This window comes from Colias eurytheme, chromosome 3, assembly GCF_061535395.1.
Source record: "Colias eurytheme isolate Ceu_HAF_F1 chromosome 3, ilColEury1 Martin Lab GWU primary, whole genome shotgun sequence".
Classification (NCBI taxonomy): Eukaryota; Metazoa; Arthropoda; class Insecta; order Lepidoptera; family Pieridae; genus Colias; species Colias eurytheme.
The window spans coordinates 10464048-10483536 of record NC_142982.1 but is presented as its reverse complement, the minus strand read 5'-3'; the positions used below and the strand labels follow the sequence as shown (position 1 = coordinate 10483536).

At 34.3% G+C, this 19489-nt stretch overlaps 2 protein-coding genes across 2 annotated transcripts; one reads left to right on the top strand and one right to left on the bottom strand.

Moving 5' to 3' along the window:
* Positions 1-185: 185 nt before the first annotated feature.
* On the top strand, positions 186-6548 carry LOC149909947 (uncharacterized). Its single transcript, XM_090120060.1, has 10 exons — positions 186-524; positions 613-849; positions 938-1022; positions 2199-2382; positions 2465-2804; positions 3401-3531; positions 3829-3954; positions 4247-4355; positions 4592-4760; positions 5685-6548. The coding sequence occupies exons 2-10, from the start codon at positions 630-632 to the stop codon at positions 5863-5865; spliced, it is 1545 nt and encodes a 514-aa protein (XP_089976186.1). The 5' UTR covers positions 186-524; positions 613-629; the 3' UTR covers positions 5866-6548.
* Positions 6549-7483: 935 nt separating this feature from the next.
* LOC149909946 (protein lifeguard 4-like) lies at positions 7484-11989 on the bottom strand. Its single transcript, XM_090118404.1, has 5 exons — positions 11816-11989; positions 9748-9911; positions 9247-9352; positions 8896-9047; positions 7484-8057 (listed from the first exon to the last, which is right to left on the bottom strand). The coding sequence occupies exons 1-5, from the start codon at positions 11879-11881 to the stop codon at positions 7805-7807; spliced, it is 741 nt and encodes a 246-aa protein (XP_089974530.1). The 5' UTR covers positions 11882-11989; the 3' UTR covers positions 7484-7804.
* Positions 11990-19489: the final 7500 nt, after the last annotated feature.

Sequence of the window (19489 nt, the reverse complement as noted above, 5' to 3'; positions counted from 1 at the left end):
AAAATCTAATATCAAGCGTTTGTATTTCTGATTTAAACACGATAAAAGAAATGTACAAAAGTGTTGATTATACAAAGCTATAATATGGTTCCAAAAATTAAAAAAGTTTTGTGCAATGAACTACTGACAGTACCAAGCAAGAGTCTGAACCAACAGTTTATAAACGCCTATTGTGACAACTTGTCAGCTTTTAAATTTTTGTTTCAATTAAAGTGAAATTTAAAAATGCTTTATAGAAATGTTAAAATTATTGTGAATGCGTATATTAAATACGAATGTTAAGAACAGAATGCTGAACATTGTGTTAATCTTTAAAAAATGTGTCTATCTAAAGGAAAATTGAGAACTTCCCATAAATATTGTGCCTATAACTGCATGAGTGTTTTCAGTTCAGTGATTATTTACCATATGTAATTAAATATTATTGTGTTTTGTATAGAAACATACAATTACATTGAATTAAAATAGAAATGTCAAGTTTGTGCAGCAACTATTTTGTGTGAAGTTATAATCAAGTGATACAGGTATGTTTGTCTTAACTTTTATAATGTTTTCCCACCAAAGTTAGTTAACTTACCAAAGTAAAAGTTAGTAATTACTGTGTAATTTTAGATCGAAAAATAATAACCATGAGTTCTAACGGAGTGACAAAGAAAAAGCACAGACATAGTTCCTATTGCTGTGTCCCTCAATGTATGAACCATGATAGGGAAGGTTTAAGCTTCCACAGTTTCCCCTCCAACGAAAAACTCAAGAAGCACTGGGAGACAATATTGAAATTGCCCAAACCAGCTTCTCGTTTTGTCCGAGTGTGTTCGGAACATTTTGTCAAACATGATTTCTTTCCAGGTATTTTATTTTCCATATTTTTGAAACTATTTCATTCATAATTATATGGAACTATAATTCAGCAATTTCCTTTTTAAAAATTTTACAGGGTCAAATAGACAGAGGCGTAGGCTGAAAAAGAATGCAATACCACGATTAAAGCTCCCTAAACCAGTACCTAAATCTAAGTCAAGGTACATATATTGCACATTAATTTACCAAAAATAAAATGGTTATTTTTCCCTTCCTTTTCTTGTTACCTGGGTTAAAACAGCACTGCCTGACGCTGTCCTGAACATTTTTGTGATATTTTCTCCATGTTGACTGTGTTTTTTTATTGCGAAGATTCATTAAGATCCGAAATTTATTTATAATTCTGTTGATTTATTTGAGTCTGTTCGATAAAATCATAATATAATATAAAATAAAATCCAGGTAATGTTATGGTATGTTGTAGGTACTCTCTATATACAATTTTGGACAAAAAATTTAATATGTCAAGAGGCTTTTTTTTTGTTCTAATTCAAATATTTAAAATTCACATAATATTAGATTGCAAATTATTTTCATTAGTATTTTTATCAAATTATTCCTTTTTTGCGAAAATAATTGGTGGTTTACTGGCAACATTTTGTAATTTGACATTTCGAGAAAGGACATAGACAATACGATCTCTACACGACACACGTTCTTTGTACCTTTCGAATTGCTTTCGATGCTGTAAAAATTTAATGTTTGTATAGCTCATTATGTTATATTGATAATATTAACAAAGTTAGTATTTATAATTTTTGTGTTTTTATAAACTTTTCATTATTTTGATAACTAAAAAATTTACTTGGCCATAGACTAAAATCCATATGATGAACAGTGCATTACGCGTCTGTCAGTTCTATTTTATCGGTGCTCTTGTATTAGTGTGAACTACGAATAATACAACAAAAAATATTCAGTTCTATTATTATTTCCCTTTATAATTTACTTTATTTGCAATTAGTAATTGATATTATCAATCGTTAATGTAAAGTGTAAAGTCACATTGTTGATAAGGTTTTAGTCTAAATGTGATTTGTCGTATCAAAATAAGTTTTTATCAGGTTCGTTGTCAAGATTTCACTCTCGGATTTTTAAAATTAAATTGAATTAAATATTTTTTTACAAAACCACATAATCTTGTTCAATATTTCCTTTCATATTATTATATTATTTGATTTTTAAATAATGACCCTTGATAAATCTTGTCTGTAGCATATGTCAAAATGAAATGTCACTGCCTAATTTTGAATGTCATAAAATTAATAAATATTGTTATTTTTTTTACTTTTACATAGAAATGCAATAAAATGAATGTAAATACTCTTTATTTTTAGTTTTACACCTAAGATGTTAAAAGATGAAACGAAACAAAATGATGTTATCGATGTCGAATGTCGTGCTTGCTTGCAAAAGTGCCGCGAAGGAGAGAGATATGAATTATTTAAGTGCTGGGAACCTCCATGGAGCGGAATGGAGAATACAGTTGTGGAAGATTTGATAAAATTGACTCATGTACAGGTATGTCTTGCGTATTTTATTACGATTAAACTTGGTTTTATATATTTATTTTTCGTCATAAAGTTCGCGTTAACTTTCACAGATATTAGAAACGGATAAGCATTCCAAAGTACTCTGCCATTATTGTTACAAAATGTTGCAAAAGGCCAACAACTTTGTTCAAATAGTTCGTAAAACAGATGAAGTTTTAAAGCAAAGGTTTATAGAAGAATCCAATGGGGAGGGTAATTATTGGCCTAAACCAATACAGATTGATAAAAACATGGACAATTTGTATGATAATGTGAAAATTAAAGAGGAAGTTCCATCCGATGATGAATACGGACATATGAATGGAACGGACCAAACGCAGGAGTTTCCTAAATTAGACATTAAAATAGAGGCTGAAGAATGGGATGAAAATGAACCTGTTAGAATAAATGGTAAATATTAAAGTAATAATGTCTATGATAGCATTAAAATAAATTTTAATTAACTCATGTGCTGTAACTTTTAAGTGTGAATAGGTATGTTTTTTATCTCAGTTTTAAAAACACTGATAAATAATGACCTATTTTGGTAGATATTGTATATTATATCAAAACATACTGTTTATATAAATTTGTTCAACTGATCCCCATTTTTTATTAATAATATGTATCAACTGTTTTAAAGTGAAAGTTTTATTACATTGTCTCAAACTTTTTGGTCTGTGTAGCGCATGTTGTGTGTATCGCGGCTGCCGAGTAGGTATCCGACCGACACGCGACATGCGCTACACAAAGCAGTGTTCGGAACCGTTCGAACAGTTTCACTTTTACCGTGGTTTCATAAAACCACACAACATTTTTTTCTATATACATGTAAATTGTTTGAATTTAATCCGTCAGTCCTCGGATCACAGACACAATAGAAAATCTATTGTGTCTCGGCCCGATCGGGCCGCTCGGTGGTCAATGGGTTAAGACCTGTTAATACAATCTATCCTATCTATTGTATAAAAATGATAGCAAAATAATGTTTATTGAAAAATTTTCAGGCACAATTTCCCTTAGTCAACTAAATGCTGAAATGGCCAGGTTACATGAATCTCCGCCGCCCAGTAAAAATGAGGGAGACGAAAATATGAATAGTGTTTTAACAAATGGCGATGAAGCAAATGGTATTCCTGTAAGTATTTATGTTTTTATTTTGTTTGTGACCTTCCTGGAATAGTATTGAGGGACTGTATCAATTTTGTTCAATAATTATACCTAATATTAAACCCTTCTATAAAATATATACTTAAACCTTCGTCTTGAATCACTCTATCTATTAAAAAAACGCATAAAAATCTGTTGCGTAGTTTTAAAGATTTAAACATACATAGGGACAGAGATAGCAACGTTTTATATAATATGTAGTGATATCACAAAATGATGAATATTGTGTTACTATAAGGGAGTACCCAATAATTTGTGTTTTCAGAGTTTAGAAACAAAGATAAAAGATGAACCCCTTAGTGAAGATGATGTGGATGAAAATGTAGCTCCCGACCTGCCTTTAGAGTGTTTATTGTGTATGAAACCATTTCTAAGTATCAGCGGACTTAAGGTAAGCGGACTTTTAATTATTTTTATTTAGCTAGTAGTTGTTTGTAAGTCATGGTATTAAATTCAAATGAAATAAACAAATTCTTGTGAATAATAATATAATACTTATATTTTAATGATGTTTTTCTGAACTTATTTGTATCTGTATTGTTTTGTAGTAATACATTCACATTTTAATAAGATACAAAATATCATAAGCACTTCATTTACATGTTGAGACTAATAAATCTTATAAACAAGTTTATTTTAAAGTAACAAGTCAATAAGAAGTATATTTTCTATTACATTTACAGGCCCATGTTATTGCACAACATTCATACAAAACGGTGAAGAGAAAACACACAGATAGCCTCAGTCCTGAAAAGAACCAATTTCTGTACACCTGTAGCATCTGCCAGAGAAGTAAGTATTATTATTGTTTTTTTATTGGTTAAGATCCTAGTTAAATAAAATGAAATTTATTTTGAAATTTTTAATCGATCCACCCATTATAGCTATAGCTGTAGCCTGTAATGATTAAATAATAATATTGTGAATGAATCAGCATGTTTTGGATCCAAAAAACGTAATGAAATGTGTTTTAGGAAGTTATAGTATAAGGCGAGTGAGATACTCTATAAAAAGCATTTCTTTTGCAGAGTTTGAAACGTCAACGGACCTGATGGTGCACGAGACGTGCCACAACAAGTGCGTCTGCTACGTGTGCAACGCGAGCTTCGACACGTTCGACGCGCTCAGCGAGCACCGGCGCGGCTGTGCGGGCGAGGGGAGACTGGGCCGGCGCGTCACACTGGACGATGTCAAGCGGTGAGCGGCTTGTGTACAGTGGGGCAGTAGACACGAGCTGCGACACGTTCGACGCGCTCAGCGAGCACCGGCGCAGCTGTGCGGGCGAGGGGAGACTGGGCCGGCGCGTCACACTGGACGATGTCAAGCGGTGAGCGGCTTGTGTACAGTGGGGCAGTAGACACGAGCTGCGACACGTTCGACGCGCTCAGCGAGCACCGGCGCAGCTGTGCGGGCGAGGGGAGACTGGGCCGGCGCGTCACACTGGACGATGTCAAGCGGTGAGCGGCTTGTGTACAGTGGGGCAGTAGACACGAGCTGCGACACGTTCGACGCGCTCAGCGAGCACCGGCGCAGCTGTGCGGGCGAGGGGAGACTGGGCCGGCGCGTCACACTGGACGATGTCAAGCGGTGAGCGGCTTGTGTACAGTGGGGCAGTAGACACGAGCTGCGACACGTTCGACGCGCTCAGCGAGCACCGGCGCAGCTGTGCGGGCGAGGGGAGACTGGGCCGGCGCGTCACACTGGACGATGTCAAGCGGTGAGCGGCTTGTGTACAGTGGGGCAGTAGACACGAGCTGCGACACGTTCGACGCGCTCAGCGAGCACCGGCGCAGCTGTGCGGGCGAGGGGAGACTGAGCCGAGTTGTATTCATAGACTTTATTAAATTACTGTTTTAATAGTAATATATGTATAGCTAAGGTGACTGACTAACTGGTTTATCAACGCACAGCCAAAACTACAAGATCAATTGATTTTGGCATGCAAAAAGCCACTATGATGTCAGCATCCGCTAAGGATTTTGATAAATTCTACTCCCTTGACGATAAAATAGGGCATGAAAGTTTGTACAATGAAAATTTATTTTTAACACGCAGGCGAATCTGCGTGCTAGCGAGTAATTAATATTTATGACTGTAAATAACTTTTTCTTATATTTTCAGGCCTAACAAACCAACAATAGAGCTCAAATGTCCACACTGCCCAGAAACATTTACGGACGCATATTACATGGACATACATTTAGAAATACACCATCCGTCGAACAATGTGTATACGCCCCAAAGTTCTGATGAAGAGAATATGGAGATTGAGGCCCTCGAAAGCTTATTGGAGGAGATTTAGTATTTAAAATGCGGGCTTCTGATTGGTCCATTTAAATTTAAAATGAATTTGGTGAACATTCTGCCTCGTGATTGGATTATACGTGCTGTCATTTGTGACGTAAGAGTGTTAATTGGCTACAGTTGATGCATGAAATTGTTTCTGGTTTTAAAAATATTTGCGGTTTTTTTTTCGTTTGATGTTGCCTGTTATCAAAGATAATAAAAACATCTTATTAAATTGTACACCAAATAATTAAAACCATGATGTCGAGTAGTTTTTATTATTGTTAATAAACAGGTGTAAATTCCTTAAAAAATCTCACTTCATTTGAATTTTCACCTGTTTCATACAGTTGAAAATGCACATTCATAATTTTCATTACTATCAATAATGATCTGATTTACATATTATTAAAATTGGGAGTTTTAATTTTACTAAGATTTTATAATTTGAATTTTCCCTGTACCTAGGAGCGATATTTTTGCAAAAATCGTAATACTGTATATTTTTTTAATGGGTTCAAAATCGAGGATGTGAAAACTAGTGTGATTGGTGCGTTTGCATGGTTTTAAAATGAGATCCGAGTAAATAAAATTGTAATTTTAATATGTATAGGTTAATATTTCGCGAACTGTATAATTCATTGTATATTGTCATTAGTGTAAATACTCATTGTATTAAATATACATGATTTTAATAGATTTTTGTTTTCTTACAATCCTTTTAACATTTTCACCAATTTGGCACCGATTTTTGAAGTAAGACTTCTTTAGCAGCGTTGAGCACTTTTTCTGTAATGGGTATAAAATCTTAAACTCGCGTCAGGACACGTGACCTGATCGAAAAAGAGTAAGACGGATACCATTCCAAAATATCAAACATGCTCAACGTTAATAATCAAGTTTTCACTTCTGCCGGCACGCCCGGAGTGCAACCCGTCTTTTTTTTTAAATTGACTTGGTCGAATATTGGACCATATATCATTATATGAACTATAAACAAATATGATTTTAAATGCATGATTGACACAAGTAGAGATAAACTACGATAACATGGCGCGCCCCTCCAAAATTCAAAACGTTTGAAAGTATTTGTGAAAGTATTTACAATGCACCACCAAGATTCACAACGCATGTGTGCGTAATGAGACGGCCTTCAAACAAAAACAAATCCACGGATTTGTTGCTCGACTAGTCACGCTCTAATCGCTCATTATTATTAGTAATGGCGCTGCACTGACGTATTCTATGAAAACGACACGTGCGTTGTCTTGGGCGCTCGGCAACTTATGATTAGTTGACCAACAAATCTGGACGTAAAGTACTAAAGACGAATACGTACAACTACATACAAACTCCTTCGTAAGGATGTCACTGCACACATTGAAACAGTAATTTGGAGGGGCGCGCCATGTTATCGTAGTTTATCTCTAGGTACCTATTTATATCTTACTTTTTACTTAAGAGTACTTTTCCACAATAATGTGCGAGGATGTGTAGCGAGGAATGTGTTTGTAAATAATCAATAGTATCGCTTCAAATGCGAGTTGTAAATAACCAATCATATGCACCCTAATTATTATCTGAAGCAAGAAACAGGGATAGATAAAAGGCGGTATAAAATTAAAACAAACGAATTTTTCCAAACAATATATTTGCAATTGGACACATTGATATTAAATTGTTAATAATGGCAAAATGTGCTTACGTCATACATATAATAATAATCAAAATTAAATTCATTCGTGTTTGGAAAATAAACTGACACTACTTTCACTCACAGCCACATTTACGGAAAAATAAAGTCCAATACAATAATACGATACAATACTAAAACCCTTGCAACAATAAATAGCACCGGTGAATAAAACCGATATTTATATACAATATCAAATATAAATCTATACAGAGAAAAAATAATTTTTAAATTTGTGAGGTAACAGTTAAATAATACTGAATTAATTACGATTTATTTCGTTTAAAATGCGCAAAATATACAGGAATAAGTTGAGGATATCCATGTATAAGTTGATTGTGGCCAGAATGTATTCTTCTGGCGACAAAGTGGTCATTAACTGTTGTGTGTCGAAAATGAGGAACAGGCCAAAGAAAATGGCGCCTGTGAACGACAGAGCGACTTCGAACGCAGAGCTTTGTAGGAAAATCTGAATCAGCCCACCGATTATAAGCACGCTGAGTCCGGCTACGAGTCTGAAAATACGATAAATATAATTTAAAAAGGCATTAAAAAAATAAATAAATACGAAATATTGCAAATGATTAAAATGTAGACAATAATTTTATAAACGTTTAATTTAACATAAAATGAAATAATTATACTACATATATTGTAGTTTTTGTATAGTTGGTCAAAAGGTAAATTTATGTTTAAGGACCACATAAGCTGTTCTATAGTTGAGCCAATTTAATAGGCAACATTTGACGTCTATCAATTTTATCTTCATAGGGTGGTAACCTGCTTAAAAACATCGATTAAAGCGAATTAATCGATACGGACTTTAAACATTTGTCAATCGAACTTGAAACACATGTCAATAATTTATGATGATTTTTATTCCCAAGTAATCAATGCATTCGATTCTAGATGTCAGATTTCGATTTTTAGAGTAACGTCTCTGGTATTTAAAAAGAAAAAAGGTTTATTGACACAAAATTGTAGCGACGTCAGTTCTTTAAATAAGAAAATGTTTATTATGTTTAGAATGGTTTATCAGTAAAATCAAATCCTAAAATTAGTTGCATCGGTCATTATTATTATAAATATGTAATCGTAATTGAAAAAAGTTAAGCAAATGTGCAGTTCTAACAAAACGAAATATCATGTTATTCTATGTCGTCGTTACTAGCTTACGTTGTTAAATTTTGCTGAACTGTCAAATGTTGCCTATTAAAATGGCTCTACTATAGATGTATGCTTTTTTTTGTTTAAAATTGCTTCCAAGATATCAATGAACATTTAGATTATTCTAGCAACTTTATTCTTTTTTTTTCAAAAACACGTCTGGTGTTGAAATAAAAAATAACTTACCCATAACCAACGAAGGAAAAGTCTCGCTTAGTGTTGAAAGTGAAGAGCGTCAAAGCGAACACCACAGTGAAGGTAAGTGCCAGAGCCTGCAGCACTATGAACGTGTCGAAGTAAGATACCACTACGCCGATCGTGTAGGCTTGTATCACCGTCTGCAAGTGAAATATTCATTTAAAAATCTATCTATATATGTACTTGCTATACAATTATCTTTAAAAGGAAAGTAATGAAAGCAAAAGATGGTATCCTAAAACTCACAAGTCATGACCAACATTACTGTTTAAACTTGCTTACTAATAGTAGAGTTAAAAAAAGGTTTATTTAAAAACATTTGTTTATAAATATACTTACAAAGCCAGCCAATAGATAGAGGTTGGCTGGGTAGTCCCGCCGTTTCGCGATCAGTGCGAACAGTGTGACCATGCTCAGAATGAAGGCGATGAACACCATCCACTCACTGAAAACAATGACATTATGAGAATACTAGTTGTGCTCTGCGGTTTTACCTGCAGTGCTCCTATAGATAGATTGTTAATTTTTTTTATATATATCTTTAATTTTTATTCAAGTGATGGCTTTTTTGTAAATTCAATAACTTAATAAAATTAAAAATGATTTTAGGAAAGTTGATAAACACATACAGTGGTGTTTACAATTATAGATTATGGATAGTATGTTATCATCAATTATGATAGATATCTATTCATTTTTCCTAGAAGAATTTGATGAATCAACTTATTTTAAAACAAAATAATATTTTAAATAATTGATTCTTTTGGGTAAAATCAATATGACTAGTTACTTATTCATTATTTTATAAAAGAGCATCATACAAATGCAACCATAACCCACTTGGAATGTATGAAGACTTGTACAGGTTTGACGAGCAGGAACACGGCAGCTATCGCGACCGTCACAAGCAGTTGTATCGTCAGTAGACTGTACACTTTGCGCACGAAGCCCAGACGGATCTCCTTGTCAGCGTTCACCACATTGTTGCGGTATGCGAAGTCATCCTGGAAGATATAATCTCTCTAAATATATAAATGGTGGGTTCAGATGCTTGCGTTCAAAGTAACATACAACGAGCACAAGCACGGGCACAAGCGTGTAAACATGTTGTTTGTGCATGCGCTCGTGTTTATTTGTTCGTATCGTAAGCGCACGGGCTGCCGCTCGGGCTACTTGCCAGGCTGCTTGCCACGCGTCTGAACGTACCATAAAATTCTCGTGTCACAATGTTAGTTACATACACCTTCGAAATGGACTGATTCTCATGAAATTTTGTGTGCCTATTGGGTAGATCTGAAAATCGGCCAACATTTATTTTTTATACCCCAATGTAATAGTTAAGAGTAAGCCAGAACAATGTTTGCCGGGGCAGCCAGTATATCTCAAAAATATATTTCCAAGTAATTCATAATTTTTTTATTGAATAGACACAGCAAAAAAAACCTCATCACATTGTCCAGTTAATTTGCAATGTGACACTTAATGGTTGTGCTAATTTCGCTAACAAATGTTTGATTTGAATATTGACATTCCAATTAATAAATAATTATATAACACATTTCATAACAATTTCTGATCAAATTTATTGAGCAACAGTTCTAAAGAGAAAGTTAAGTAAAGAAGAAGGCTATATAAAATAACTTGCTGTTGCAGCAAATGTTGTTCTGCCTTACTCATATCATATAAAAAGTGAAGTCCCATGTCCCCTAGTGGGGTAAGGGGCAGATGCATTATACATCTGTTTCACTAATCGATTTTTTTTAGGGACAGCTAGGTGATCAGCCTTCTGTGTCCTGCCAGACCGAGACATTTTTTTTCTTTGTCTCCACCAGGAATCGAACCCAGAACCCAGAACCGAGGAAGAAAAATATATTCTATCCGATTTTCAGACCAACCCCATATGTATATGAGAAAAAATTTCATTAGAATCGGTCAAGCCATTTTAGACAATTTGAACTTCAAACACCGCAATAAGAAAATTTTATGTATTAGATAAATGTTTCATGAAATTATATATTTTTTGCATTGTTATTCAATTTAAATGAAATTATTAGAACTGATTATTATTAATGTGGATAACATTTCCCAGAATAATAGAGTATTTTATCTGTTATCGTCTTTTGCCAATATCATATCAATATGAGGTAGCAATGTTTTGGTAATTTTATTATTAATTATGGATTAATTTTGTGCAACAAAACTTACAATTCCATTTAAGTTGGGTTTTTATCTTTAACGGTAACTACTGAAAATAGTCTACTCATTTTATGTTGTTTTCTTCATTTTAAGTTGGAGTTTATGATTGAATTGAAAATGTTTTCTAACATATTATGTAGCTATAATGTCATAAAATTTGTGCAATTCTTATTATTTTACACAGATTTGTAACCTACTTACCTACACCAGCTTATTAGGTAGTAGGTACTAGCAAATATATATAATCCGTAATATATGCATATATAATTGAATCATATTGAAAATAACGTTATTTTTTATTTGCTGCAGCACAATGTAAAATAATATTCATAGATGTTGACTTTTAAGATTATGGATGTTTATCTTATCAGAGCACAGTTAGATAAATATGGAAGACAATTTGGCAAATTTTAGAGTATTTTGATGTAATTAACATATTAGTGTGACGTCACATCGATTCTATATTTTTATGGTTGATTTATTTCGAAATGAAAGTTCTAATTACATTAGGGTTTTCCCCGAGGTCTTTATGAAATACGTCGTGACAATTCTTTAAGTTAATACTTTTATTTTTCATGTAGGTCAATGTAATTGCATGTTTACCTATAGGAAAAACAAAACAAATAATACGACGTGAAGTAAATAGTTAAACTGTGAAGGCCATCTGGTGTAAACGAGATCGAAGAAATTATATACAAAAGTAGTGTATTACCTCGATGTTTCCTTTCTCCCCAAGCTCGCAATCTTCTTGAGCGTACATTAACGGTATACTAGCCATTTTAAATACACTGAATCAGTAGTTTACACAAAATAATATTTATTTCACCACTATTTTCAGTTTTCACACAAAATGATTTGTTTGACCTGGCGACGACGACAGTTGACATTTGCCAAGTGACATTGACAATTACAATGTTACAATGCAATGTTACAATCTCTTATTGCTCTGAAGTTACAATCAAGTTACAATCAATAAAAACTAGTGCGGACAGACAAATCTTTAGGCTTGACAAGTATGAAGAATTAAATAGCCATATCTTCTTGACATTAAAAAAAAAAAAAAAAGTATGAAGAATTCAGGCATGACATCTCTAATTTTTATTTGATAGTTTCGTTTATGACTGGTTCAAGCTGGTTTAAACCTTGTTTCAACTCGTGTTTCAACCTTTACTGGTTTGTTATTAACACAGAACAGTGAAAACAAATAGAAGTGCCACTAATCAAACTATAAAGCATCTACAGACGCTCCGATTTGGTTGGTGCCAACCATATCGGAACCGACAAGGCAACCATTCCAACATTGCTACAGATTGTCCGACGGTTGGCCTTCCAGCTGTCAGTTGACCATATGTTGGAATGGTTGCCTTGTCGGTTCCGATATGGTTGGCACCAACCAAATCGGAGCGTCTGTAGATACATTAAAAGCATCTACAGACGCTCCGATTTGGTTGGTGCCAACCATATCGGAACCGACAAGGCAACCATTCCAACATTGCTACAGATTGTCCGACGGTTGGCCTTCCAGCTGTCAGTTGACCATAGAGTAATATGTCAGTTGACCATAGTACGAAGAGAATGGGCTAAATTCTACTATAGAAATAGAGAAAATTACAGTCATATGCGGCTCTTACAACTTATTTTTTAAGGTTTTTAATGTAGCCACACTGTCAATTTTTTTTAATACTTCTAACATAATAAAATACGCTTGATTTCTGGCATCTCTATTTGCGTAATCTTTGTTACTTAAGTCCCACAAACAGGGAAAGTCTTTATATAGTTCCAGCAATTTTATTAATATGTCACGTTCGGTGACCGTAACTCCCTCGGCGTTCATGTTGACGTCCTACACCGGCGGCGTTGCGAATGTGAATGAGCCAATTACCTATATTACTCTATGGAATGAGCCGATTTGGTCGGAACAAAGCTTCCAGACGTTCCAATTTGGTTGGATCGGATAGGAAGTTGGTTTGGTCGGTATCGCCGGCGCATCCGACCACGTCAAACCAATATTAATAATAATTATGTCGGACCGACCGCTCTCTACACTTTCCGATTTGGTCGTGGTCGGATGGTTGGCACCAACCAAATCGGAGCGTCTGTAGATGCAATTAGATCCCTATGACAGTTCGTCTTAGTGATTGCTCGTATGATGGATCGTGTCGATACTTTACTATTTTATAGGCTAAGGCGTGGTTTGCATTCAGCCACGTCGGTAAACATGTTTTTACAAATATTATAAAATGAATTTTTAACGTCTATTATGTAAACGAAACGGTAAGTAAAACGAAAGTTTTCCAAAACATAAAAATGCACCTTATCATTTTCTCGTAATCTTTAACCCGTTTAACACAGTGTATATTATTTTATCATGAAAATGGAATCCCCCATTTAATTTTTCTAAAAAACTTATATTATCATAGGTAAGTAAATTAACGCGAACGGTAATTAATTAATTAATTATGCTGCGATCTTCTGTTCCATTCAATAGAGAATGAACTATAGCTTAAGCATGGAAAAAATGTGAACTCGTTTCCATTATCGAAATTTGTTTATCGATACTTTAGTACTAGTCGATAAATGCCAACGATGTAAGTTTTGAAGGACGTAAACGTAAAGTCAGATTGATATAATTTCTCGTAAGTGTTAAGAATTGTTATAATTCCAACGGAATATCATTGTAATGGCATAAAGCTACGTAAAAATTAATAAATGCCATTTTTAGACGCCTCCAATACGTTTCTAATTTAATGGTGACGCCATTACAAGTTTGTCTCTTGAGAATAACTGTCAGTGTCATAGGGATCATCTTAATGTATCTACAGACGCTCCGATTTGGTTGGTGCCAACCATATCGGAACCGACAAGGCAAACCATTCCAACATTGCTACAGATTGTCCGACGGTTGGCCTTCCAACTGTCAGTTGACCATAGAGTAATATGTCAGTTGACCATAGTACGAAGAGAATGGGCTAAATTCTACTATAGAAATAGAGAAAATTACAGTCATATGCGGCTCTTACAACTTATTTTTTAAGGTTTTTAATGTAGCCGCACTGTCAATTTTTTTTAATACTTCTAACATAATAAAATACGCTTGATTTCTGGCATCTCTATTTGCGTAATCTTTGTTACTTAAGTCCCACAAACAGGGAAAGTCTTTATATAGTTCCAGTAATTTTATTAATATGTCACTTTCGGTGACCGTAACTCCCTCGGCGTTCATGTTGACGTCCTACACCGGCGGCGTTGCGAATGTGAATGAGCCAATTACCTATAAGGCTATATTACTCTATGGAATGAGCCGATTTGGTCGGAACAAAGCTTCCAGACGTTCCAATTTGGTTGGATCGGATAGGAAGTTGGTTTGGTCGGTATCGCCGGCGCATCCGACCACGTCAAACCAATATTAATAATAATTATGTCGGACCGACCGCTCTCTACACTTTCCGATTTGGTCGTGGTCGGATGGTTGGCACCAACCAAATCGGAGCGTCTGTAGATGCTTTTAGGCCGCGCCGGGTATAGTGGGTATCGTTGTTGCCTGTTGAAGCAAAGAGAACATTATTTTTTCGTATCTTTTCATAATCCACGAACCTTAACACACAGATAGTTTATTATGATTTAACAAAAGTTTCACAAGGATTGCAAGAAAGGTACTAAGTAACTAAGTAAATAATAGGTGCTCAGGTGTTTTTGCACATCATTGTAATTCATATCGCTTGGATAATCGCTATACTACTTTTGTTGGTAATTAAATTTGAACGTAATGAAAAATAATTATTTAGAGATCTGTACATTAAGTCTAAAAAGGCAAAATAAATATGAAATACCTGATATTATGCTGTTGGGCATATATTATCATAATGATTTCCTTTTAAAGATGAGCGCCAGTTTATGACCTATTTTATTTTTATCTTAATGTAGAGTACAGCCGTAAATGTTCAGCAGTTTTATACGATGCATTTACTTTCATCCATTAAAACGATGCGCTTGCAGCAATATTAGGGTTGTGTAATTAATATTATTTTGAATTCATTTAAAATACTTATTTAAATTTTGAAAAATGCTACAGTTTTGATATTCTACTAGTTCATGGTTTTTACCATCTATTACGCTATATTGTTAGTATAACTCTATATACTTTTTGAAAATGTTAAGTACATTTTTTTAAACCATTTTTAGTATTTCAAATCTTAGATTATAGACTTCCGCCCGCGGCTTCGCCCGCGCAGTCAAAGAAAAACCCGCATAGTTCCCGTTCCCGTGGGATTTCCGGGATGGCGTCATTTTCCCGGGATAAAAAGTAGCCTATGTCCTTTCTCGGGTATCAAAATATTTCCATACCAAATTTAATGATAATTGGTTCAGTAGTTTAGTCGTGATTGAGTCACAGACAGACAGACAGAGTTACTTTCGCATTTATAATATTAGTATGGATTATCTGAAATATGTCTTCTTTAACTTGTTAGTTTCCTTCATAAGAAAGTACTTATTATTATTTAAGTCATCGTTTATTATATGCCTGGATAGAAATTGCTTAATAGTACCTATTTTAAATAAGTGAATCAATAATATTATGGCTTTTTGCAACTGGGATAATTAACCCTGGTAAAACTCGTTTGAAGAAGCATAGTACGTAATAAAATAGTAATTACTAACCGACCTCACCCGTATAATAGTAAAGTTTTAAATTTTAATGCCTGTAAAATAATGTTCGTTTATCTATAGATAATTTATTTAAACATGGTTAATGGTTATGTTAACGAAGAATTATGTTTATCTATTTATTAAATGTTTTCTAATAGTTCACAGTACTAATTTTAGCGAGGTACCCAAGAAAAGTTCCCTATTCATGAATATATGGTAAAAGTTCCATAACCAAAATAACCGACTTTTTTCGGTCATTTTGGTATTTTATTATCATCATCAGCCCATATATTATGTTGCCACTGCTGGGACACGGGCGTCCTATGAGGATAGAGGCCATAATCCACCACGCTGGCCGCACCACGCTGGTACCGCGCAAATAAACTGAAAAACCAATTTATTTCCTGCACGCTCGCCTGGTCTCGAACCCAGGACTTATCGATTTGAAGTCCGAGGTGCTCATCACTGAGCCACCACTGCTGTATTTTGGTATAGATACCTACTACCTAGTCACATTATCGAGTAACACACACACCTCCGTCCAAACCTGTAATTTAAATAATTAAGAGTGTTTAGCGGTTGTATTGTGGTTGTATAAATAAAAAGTGCGGGGGAGTGAAGCTGTGAACATGAGTATTAATATAAAATTACAAATAAAATATAATATTTCCCATTTACGAAGCTCAGTGACCTAGAAATACAATTTTATTGTAGCTCTCAAGGCCGAGTAAGATTGTAGAGTATTATTGTTTTGCAGCAATACAATGGAAAGAAATATATTTTCTTAGCGGATTTTATTTTTCTTTTTATTAGAGTAAGAATAAAAGAAATTAAAACTATTTTTAGAACGTGATTGGTGATTGTTTTGTGTTTTTGAACCATTGTCCGTGAGTTTTGTTCAAAATCCAGGCCAGAATTGTTTAATTGGGCTGACGTGATGTTTTATACTTTCGCGTTGATGCTGAAAATATAGTGTTTGAAATGAAGTATGTATACAAAAGGAATATCAAGATTTTAACTATGGAAGTTTTTCATTAAAATTTAAATTTTATTACTCAAAACGAACAGACCAGAAAATTATATGACCATATTATTGTAAATTAAAAAATAAAGGATTTAAAATAAAAAAAGACGTGTGGCACTCGGGGACTGCCGCGATAAAGCTATTGCATAGCATGCCTTCAAGCCACACCTCCGAGCCCGTCGGAGTGGGGAGCGTGAGGTTTTTTCGTTACGGAATTTCTCGATTCGGTCCCCGCGCTCAAGGCCCGCGATAGAAGCTATGCAATAGCTTAAATATATTGAGATCATTGGTACCTACAGTTATTACACAACAAACATTACAACCGTGAGACATAATGACCTGTGTTTATTCCCCTCTGGACACAAATATTTTCTACATAACCGTACAGAAAATAAATTTTCTTTTGAATGTAATAAATAGTACCTACTTAATAACCACATGCGTATCGCCCAAGAAGCTTATAACTACCTAATACACTGGTTGTTGTGATTACGTTATTTTAAAAACCTAACCTAAAAAACTAATAATTCCAAAGCTAGGTGACATTCCACCGTTCTCATAACGGTGTGAAGTATTGGTTTATTTTTAAACGTCCATTAGAGCGCAGTCGACAAGTATCCAAGAAATTTAATTAGAGTTCTTGCGAAATTAACCCAATAAAGATGTCGAGATAAGAGTTTTCGGGAGCAGTGTGTATTCTGCAACCGGTCGATATAATTTCGTCGTGCGATATTTTATTAAAATATTAGTGTAGATTAAAAACGTGGGGTAAAATATTAGTGGTTTTAAATTGGTTCAAAATGTATAAATGATTGGGGAAGCTGAAATAAAAAATCATGATGAGCCCGTTTTTCCTTCCCCACCCTGGAAAATACCTTCTGTGGGGGTCACATAGGTCATAATCTACCACCCTAGGTAATTGGTAATTGCAGGTCGTTTTCATTTTTGGACATGTTTCTCACGATATTTTCCTTCATCGATCGGTTATTAACCAATGTTTGTTAAAATAAATTAAATTACCATGTTAGAATTTAATGCTATCCCATTATGATTAGATATAAAAATTAAATTAACGAAAAATTACTAAAATAGTAAATATTCTCGAGATATATTTGAGAATACCCCACCAACACTGAAAAATGGCCGCGAAGGTATTCCACGCGACATTTATTTGTAATTAAATTCTTTCAATGTTGCGTCTAAAAATAAACGTGATTTTCCAATTTTAGGCTAATATTTTAGAGGTAGGCATCATTTTTAAAATAGGTCCATATGTATTTTAGGCAATAATAAAAAGTAAAACAACTAAAACCCAACTACGACAAAAAACGACGCTGAAAAAGACAGTTAGTATAAAACAAGATTTTCAGAATTCCACTATGTAGAGATAAATTTTCATGTTTGGAAAGGCGTAGTCACACGTTACATATATCTACCGTAGTACTTTGACAACGTGTGACTACGCCTTTCCAAACATGAAAATTTATCTCTACATAGTGGAATTCTGAAAATCTTGTTTTATACTTTTTCAGCGTCGTTTTTGTCGTAGTTGGGTTTTAGTTGTTTTACTTTTTATTATTTGTACTATTTTGGTGTTAAAGTGTATTTTTGGCGCATAATATTGACAAAAGTTAAATTGATGAACTAATAAAGAAGCTATGAACGAAAAGATGTGAATTATATGCAATCAGCCCATGAATACAGGTAAAGTCACAAGCAAATGCTAGTAATATATATATATTCAAAATGTGCAAGTAAAAAGCTTTCAAATCATACCAAACACGGCATATTTATCTTAACTTTATTTTTTTACTCTGTATGTTTTGTCCGCTAGAGGGCGCCACATTAGATTTTGTGAAATCCCATATAGCCTATAACCAGCGGACAATTAAGACGCTTCTAATGATATGTCATTTGTCGAATTCTGATAAGTAGTTTAGAAGTTACGAGGGAACAGATGAACATACATACATACATACATACATACATACATACATGCATACATACATACATACATACATAGCCTGTCAAAATCATAACCCTCCTTTTGCTTTGCCGTAGTCGGGTAAAAACAGTGCTATTTAATGTGCCTATACATACCTATTACGGTCTACACTTTTATCTCAATATTTAAGTTTCTAATAGTTTGTGCAATATTTACATAATTATAGATATTTCAAGCCCCAACACAATCGAGATGTATAGGATATTAAAGTTAGGTGGAAATAAAAAAATTTAAAGCATCACCAATTTGTTGTAACTTTAGATCTTTCGATCAGGAGATTTGTACAATTTTGTCAAGAAACAGTTGTAGCCAATAGTTCACAGATTATATTATTGACGTGACAACGTCTTATAATTCGATAGAGCCGGCTGCACGCACGAAAAAACATGACTCATGCGGCGTTACCTCGCTCTGAGGCGTTCCATGAAGTGCAAGCGAGAGCGCGGAACGAGCGATAAAGAAGCACAATCGGACGTTGTCACGTTCAACTATCGTCAGTAAACCGACTTTACAGACAACCAATTTTTTATACCTACATTTTGCATGCGTGCAGCGTTATTATAACTTAAATATTATTTATTAATTTCAACATTCCTAAGATTTGATGTTGGTATATTACCTCTAAAATGGTATATCACCACAAAGATCAATCAGCGATACATAATTGTATAAAATATAATCTACCGTAGGCTCAACGTTGCATACTGCAT

Bases quoted from the DNA above. Each gene is read 5' to 3' on its own strand.
- LOC149909947 (XM_090120060.1), top strand. From the start codon at position 630: ATGAGTTCTAACGGAGTGACAAAGAAAAAGCACAGACATAGTTCCTAT. The intron at 1,023-2,198 runs GTACATATATTG...CTTTATTTTTAG, and splicing joins GTACCTAAATCTAAGTCAAG to TTTTACACCTAAGATGTTAA. The intron at 3,532-3,828 runs GTAAGTATTTAT...TTGTGTTTTCAG, and splicing joins ATGAAGCAAATGGTATTCCT to AGTTTAGAAACAAAGATAAA.
- LOC149909946 (XM_090118404.1), bottom strand. From the start codon at position 11,881: ATGGCTAGTATACCGTTAATGTACGCTCAAGAAGATTGCGAGCTTGGG. The intron at 9,353-9,747 runs GTGGGTTATGGT...CATTGTTTTCAG, and splicing joins CAAGTCTTCATACATTCCAA to TGAGTGGATGGTGTTCATCG. The intron at 9,048-9,246 runs GTAAGTATATTT...TTTCACTTGCAG, and splicing joins TCTATCTATTGGCTGGCTTT to ACGGTGATACAAGCCTACAC.